General features: G+C 36.5%; 2 protein-coding genes across 2 annotated transcripts in view; one reads left to right on the forward strand and one right to left on the reverse strand.

The window, feature by feature from the left end:
* Window positions 1-47: 47 nt before the first annotated feature.
* On the reverse strand, window positions 48-3064 carry chmp3 (charged multivesicular body protein 3). The gene is made up of 6 exons (XM_072457853.1): window positions 2917-3064; window positions 2515-2575; window positions 2214-2393; window positions 2002-2123; window positions 1707-1821; window positions 48-1576 (listed from the first exon to the last, which is right to left on the reverse strand). Exons 1-6 carry the CDS (start codon window positions 2959-2961, stop codon window positions 1437-1439), a joined length of 663 nt encoding a protein of 220 aa, XP_072313954.1. The 5' UTR covers window positions 2962-3064; the 3' UTR covers window positions 48-1436.
* A 1666-nt stretch (window positions 3065-4730) lies between these two features.
* The window catches only part of plk4 (polo-like kinase 4 (Drosophila)), a 6622-nt gene continuing 5352 nt past the window's right edge, over window positions 4731-6000 (forward strand). Inside the window, exons 1-2 of the mRNA XM_072457887.1 lie at window positions 4731-4933; window positions 5887-5982. Of these exons, the coding sequence (XP_072313988.1) occupies window positions 4904-4933; window positions 5887-5982 (126 nt within the window). The 5' untranslated portion in view covers window positions 4731-4903. The remainder of the gene's footprint in view (window positions 4934-5886; window positions 5983-6000) is intronic.

The following is a 6000-nucleotide window of genomic DNA, read 5'->3' on the forward strand; positions in this document are numbered from 1 at the left end:
TTTAAGGAGATGCTCTCAATACTCACAATGAAGATATAGGTTTAAAAAAGTAGGAATGTTGCAGTAGGTTTTTTGACCAATTACCGGTAGTTGAGCCAAAGTTTGGATATTATAGTAATTAGAGTAAACAAAATACATTACAAAAGATTCACATTACTAAAGCTTCAGAAAAATATGTTTTATATATATATTCAATGTTTATTTCCAGCAACTTACAACATATAAACCATAATACGGAGGTTTGACACTAACCAGAGCCTTTTGAACAAACAAAATGTTAAATGATTTAAGCTTCAGTTTTTCAGAAGAACATAATAAAGCTATTTTTGTACACATGTAAAGATAAAAGCAACTTAACCATCACCATTAAAACTGCTAAATACAGTTATACATCAGATGTTCTGACATGGACACAATGACAATGCAGACATGCAGCGTATAACTATCAACAAGTCTCAAAAAACCACGGCATATTCCAATGTCTTATTTTGGTTAATTGTGGGGATGTACTAAAAGAGAATTAAATATCTTTGTGCAATTTCACTCTCTTACATCGAATAAAAACCTGCTTCTGTAAGTCCAATAACAAGGGTTGATTGGCACAGATTGTTTTGTTTCTATGTATGCATCTTCACATTTACAGTGCAGTGTGACATTCTTCTGGATTTCTGAATTCTTTTGCATATCTGTCACACTAAAATCTTTTTTAGGTGGAGGCTTGAGCTTGTCTCCATGTGAATCTCATTGTATTGCCAAGAAAGTTCCACAGTTCTCCATGAAGAGAAGCATATGATGCCACCTGGCCAAGGCAGATCTGTGTAGAATGCGATCTGCTTTATTTTCAGTTTATTTAGCATAAAAAATACCTAAAACTAAGCAATACAGTTTCCATGGAGACAAGCAAGAAGCAAATCCCCCACCTGAAAAGCTTCCTTTCAATGACACAAAAAAGATATCCAAATCTACACAAGCAGATCATGTACAAAAAGAGGTACTAACTTTTGCACAAAGGCTCAGGTTTGAAAGGCTTGCCACTTTCCTATTAAAATATATAAAGCAAGAAATATAATTTTATGTGCAGAGTGGTTGAACATTAAAATGTTTTTAAAAACATTTCACATCTTTTCGTTAAAGAAATCCAGAAGAGAGCATGTACTTTTACACAGCACTGTTAAGTAAACATGGGACACGCTTTTCAAAACAATACAGCACATTAGGCACGGCAGGTTTTTCATATATTCCACATTTTATACACCTTACCTTCTGTTTTACCAGGCCATTGAGTCGCAAAGCAAAATGCATGAGTGCTTCTTTTACTGTAAATAGTTCTGTCCCCCACACAATTGTAAGAAAGAATATAAGATTAAAGTATTTGTAATCTTGCACCAGAATAGTCTTTAATGGTGTGAGCACAAAGGGTGAGAGCTGGGGTCACCTTAGCTCCTCAAAGCTGCCAGTCTGGACTGCATCTCTTCAATGTCTTCTTCAGATTCTTCGTCTGAGGCTGCGGTTGCTCCTGGAGGCTCCATTTCAGGAAGTTCATCTGTGACTTTGTTGGGTGCTTTACCAAGGGCGCCTAGCCAACAAATACAACTATTTAAAAACTTTCTGGCCCATGACAGTATCAGAACTAGTCACTCTATTTTTTTTTTTTATTCTAATTTTTGTTTCATTTTAACCCCCCCAAAAACATAAATATTTATTACCTGCTGTAATTTCAAAAAGAATCTTGTCAACTTCCTCCTCCGCTGCTTCCTCCATTTCTTCCCCATCTTCCATGCTTTCAAACGTGTCTTCAAGCATTTCTTCAATAATACCCGCCTGGGTCAAAATAAATTAGAAAGAGAGAACAGTGTTGAGATAATTTCATATTCAAGTACATCAACATAGATGTTTGAGACACCCAAAATCGCATCAGATTTTGCCTCTAATTATTTCAGGAAGTGTATCCAGAGCAAGCTTTAAGTCTTTTAGTTATTATAGCTTTAGAAATATGCAAACCTTCATCATCTCTTTTGACAACTCTCTCATTGTAGCTTGAATCTCCGGGATTTTGATCAAATTCTGCATGGCTTTCATGACCTCAGTGCTCTTCTGCAGGGAACCAGAGACGCGTACCAAAGCTGGAAGCAACAAAATACATTGTATGTACAGTAAACTTCTGCATCAACAAATTACAAATACTGTCAAATATATTGGGCTGGATCACTTACCCAGCTGGTTCTTCATGCTGAGTTGCACTGAGTTCATTTGAGCTTTAGACGCATACAGCTTTGTGACTGCTCGCTTGGAGTGAATCATTTCTTTTGCAAGAATTATACAGACATCCCTCTGTCCCTTTTTGGCAGCTTCTTTGATAGATCTCTTCACCTTTTCTTCCTCTCTTTGAATCTCTAGAACATATAAGACAAACCATCACAAACCATTGCTTTTTAATACATAACAGCGTCATTGTTATTACATATATATTGCTAGTGGAAAATAAATGTGCAGTATTGATTGTTACAACCTTACCCCGAATTTGTCTGTCAATTACTCTCATTTCCTTCCGAATTTTAGTGGACCACTCATTCACCTGTGTCAGAGAAGAAATGATCTTTGAGGAGTGTTTATGATCACAGTTATACCAACGCTGTGGTGATGTCATGCTTTCCATGTCGCCTACTACCAGAGCAGGTTTACAATAACAAGTAAAAGCACTAAAAAGCTATGTACTCAGAAACAATCCTGCTATGTATTCAGAAACAATCCTGCTTAGAGAGTTTATACCACAGCAACGGAGTGGTTTAATCATGTCTAACTTCAGACTGTCAACAAACTGAACTGACGGCTAACCATAGCAAACAAGGGCAGAAATGTAGTGATTGTAACTTATGCTCATGACATGACATTTCAAAATCAATAAAAAGTCTTTACCATCTCCTTCGGTGCTTTGTCAGGTGTTCTTCCAAACAGGCCCATTGTGTAGTTTACTCGCCACAAGTCAAGCTAACTGGCTAAATGTAGCCTGTGCTGCATACCACACTTCCTGGCTCTGTATGCGCATGCGTGTTAGCAAGCTACACCCTTTTAGTGACGAAGAGGCAGTTCCATTCTAGAAGATCTTGTCCTGTCTCTTTTCACTATAAAATAAATGCACTTTATATAGTTCCAGCAATGAGAAAAAAAGGTTCGTCTATTTGTGTAAAAACGTGTAGCAAGAATATGTTGAATAGTCTTTTCTACATATCCTTTGCAATACTTTTTTTTGTTTTTTTGTTTTTACCAAAAACTGTTAAGAAGCACCTTTTTCTGCAATTGAGCACCTGTTTTTGATCAGAATTTTAAAAGTCCATATTTAGACATGTACCCACGCAGCACTCCTTATCTTTTTTATTCTTGATAGTTACTGCTATATAGTAAGATGCAGAAACTAGCCTATAAAGGAGAGGGCGCAATTACACAGATTTTGTCTTCAATCCAGAGGTGAGGTGGTTCAATTCTTACAACTGTTGTGTCCTTTGGCAAGATACCTCACCCACACAATGTTTGTGAGTGTGACACACTGGGATTTGATGGTCAGACATGCGGCATGCCACACTTTTTGCCCTGGGGTATACATCCAAGTGTCTGAGGAGGACTGAGTGCAATGTAAACACTTTGAGTGAAAATATGTACATTATAAATCCAGTTTATCATAGGTCCATATGTTACTAAATCATCATTATACGGAAATATGTCTTATGTTTATGTTTTTATCAACTTTCCTGTAAATAAAAACCTGTACCTTTGTAACTTTTGTAAGTCGTTGTGCTCTTCTGACTAACTGACTAACTGATTAACTTATTTGACAAATTTACGGGCTAAGAAATAAGTGCAATAATATTAAATAACACAGGAAAACACTTGTCTGTCCATATTTTCATACCTGCATGGCTGTTTTATTTGAAATTTGATATTAAATAAATGTTTCACATCTAGAATAAAACAAAAACTATACTATACTATACTAAATTTTGACATCTAAAGCGTATGCCCTGAAGAAGACACTGAGTGTTGAAGTCCATGTTAAAATAAAGGACTTTAACGTTTACTGCCTTGGACTTTAATGACTGCATCTTTGCCCTTATGCATTGTTTTTTATAGATTGTAAGTAGTCTTTTCTGTCTCCACAAACTGTCTATTGTTAAGTAAGTTGGGGACTTATGGTTTTTCATTTTGTTTTCCATCTAATGTTAACGTGAGTCAAAATTGCAGACACACACAAATCATGATTTTTTTGTAAAAATTAAAAAAATGAATAAAAATAAATAAATAGAACATATTCTTTATGAAAACAAAAAACACCAGGAAAGTTGAATACAAGTTGAAACATTTTGTTGTTGATTTATAAAATCAAACATTAACATTTAATATTAAACATGGCAAAATATGCTATTTAATAATAAAAATAACAATTACAAAAATAATAATAAAAAGTATGTTTTACTCTTTCATAATTACAAATGCAGGTATATTATCTGATTTAGAAAACAAAATTTAAAAACCTAAACTTTAAAACGCAAAGCTAATTAATTAATTTTCATAAATCTATGGCTGAAAAGCCTTGCTGAAAAAAGTGCTCAATGTAATTTGAAAACTTCCTTTCATTGTTGTCAACAAACAGGAGCAGATCGATAATATAATAGATCGAGGGGCGCGTGGGCGTGTTGTTGTCACGTGACGCAACGACTACGCAGGCGCGTGAGTAACGGGCGCATATTTTCAAAATGGAAGAAATGGGAACCGAACACGACAGTTGTAGTTTAACCATGGATCTATCATAGTTCCGTGCGTTTAACGCACTTTTCATGTTCATGCATGGATTTTATATGACCACGTGTGACCGACGAATATGAAGCTTGCACCCACTTGATCCGCCAGGATGAGTGCGGCCATCGGAGACAAAATTGAGGCGAGTTCCTTTGTTTAGCTAACGCTAGCCATAGTATATTGTGCTAATTCTCGCGGTCCACTCATGGGTCCACTACAATGACCTGAAAGGCGTGTTGAACAAGACAACTAGGAGCTTGTTACACACAGCTCAAACTTGATTTCGTATTCTATTTAAACATTCTCCGTTAATGTTGACAATTGTAGTAGTGATTCAGCCACGTCTCTTTTAATCAAGAGATCCACAGCCAATCCTCTGTCATAGTAGTAGTGCTTAAAATCATGTTTTCTTGTCGATGTTAGCATTTGTTTGTGTTGTATGAGTGGCTATGATTAGCTAAAGGGCTCTATTATTCACGATTAGCATCTAATATGTGCTGATAGAGTTTTTAAAAGCTATTTAAGTGATTCTGTTGTTGTTGCTTTAGATAATATTATTTACACCTGGGTCTGGATGTTAATAACTTGCTGCATACAAGAAACACAAATGGCTTTAAACTCCATAATCGTATATATTATCGATGGTAGTAGTTCCATTCTTAACCTGCTCATGCACGTGCCTGTCCCTCCCAGCCGCTGACGCTTGTGGTGCTCTTGTTGTCAGTGGATTCGTTTGCCTTTTTCGCTGCTTAGGAACAATCACTTGTGTCTCTGCCGCGGGAAAAGAGCCGGGACATTTGGGCAGATGACAGCGTCAGGTGTTGGACTTTGTTGTCGGTTGTTGTGGCACCAAGTGAAGTCGTTAGCGGCGTCTCTTGTTTAACTTCAGGATGTCGCAGCCTGGACGGACTCCCTTTAACATATTACAAAACTACTTTCAAAACTTTTCTCCTGATTTACAAGTCTGTCGAAATGTAGACAGTTGCTTGTTTGCTTCACCTGAAATCAGCATCGAGGTGTTATTACATATTTATGCACTTGTGTTTATTGATTTGTTTAGAGCTGTATGTTTACTTGATCTCTTTCCTTTTGTAGGATTTTAAAGTCCTCACACTTCTTGGGAAGGGTTCGTTTGCATGTGTCTATCGGGCAAAGTCGGTCAAGACAGGTCTGGAGGTTGCGATTAAAACGGTAAGAACACTTAAACTG

The sequence above is a fragment of the Eucyclogobius newberryi genome, unplaced genomic scaffold (assembly GCF_026437365.1).
Source record: "Eucyclogobius newberryi isolate DKJ021-1_F unplaced genomic scaffold, fEucNew1.0.hap1 SCAF_21, whole genome shotgun sequence".
Taxonomy (NCBI): domain Eukaryota; kingdom Metazoa; phylum Chordata; class Actinopteri; order Gobiiformes; family Gobiidae; genus Eucyclogobius; species Eucyclogobius newberryi.

Bases quoted from the DNA above. Each gene is read 5' to 3' on its own strand.
- chmp3 (XM_072457853.1), bottom strand. From the start codon at position 2,961: ATGGGCCTGTTTGGAAGAACACCTGACAAAGCACCGAAGGAGATG. The intron at 2,576-2,916 runs GTAAAGACTTTT...TCTCTGACACAG, and splicing joins ACAAAGCACCGAAGGAGATG to GTGAATGAGTGGTCCACTAA. The intron at 1,577-1,706 runs GTAATAAATATT...TTTGTTGGCTAG, and splicing joins TCTTTTTGAAATTACAGCAG to GCGCCCTTGGTAAAGCACCC.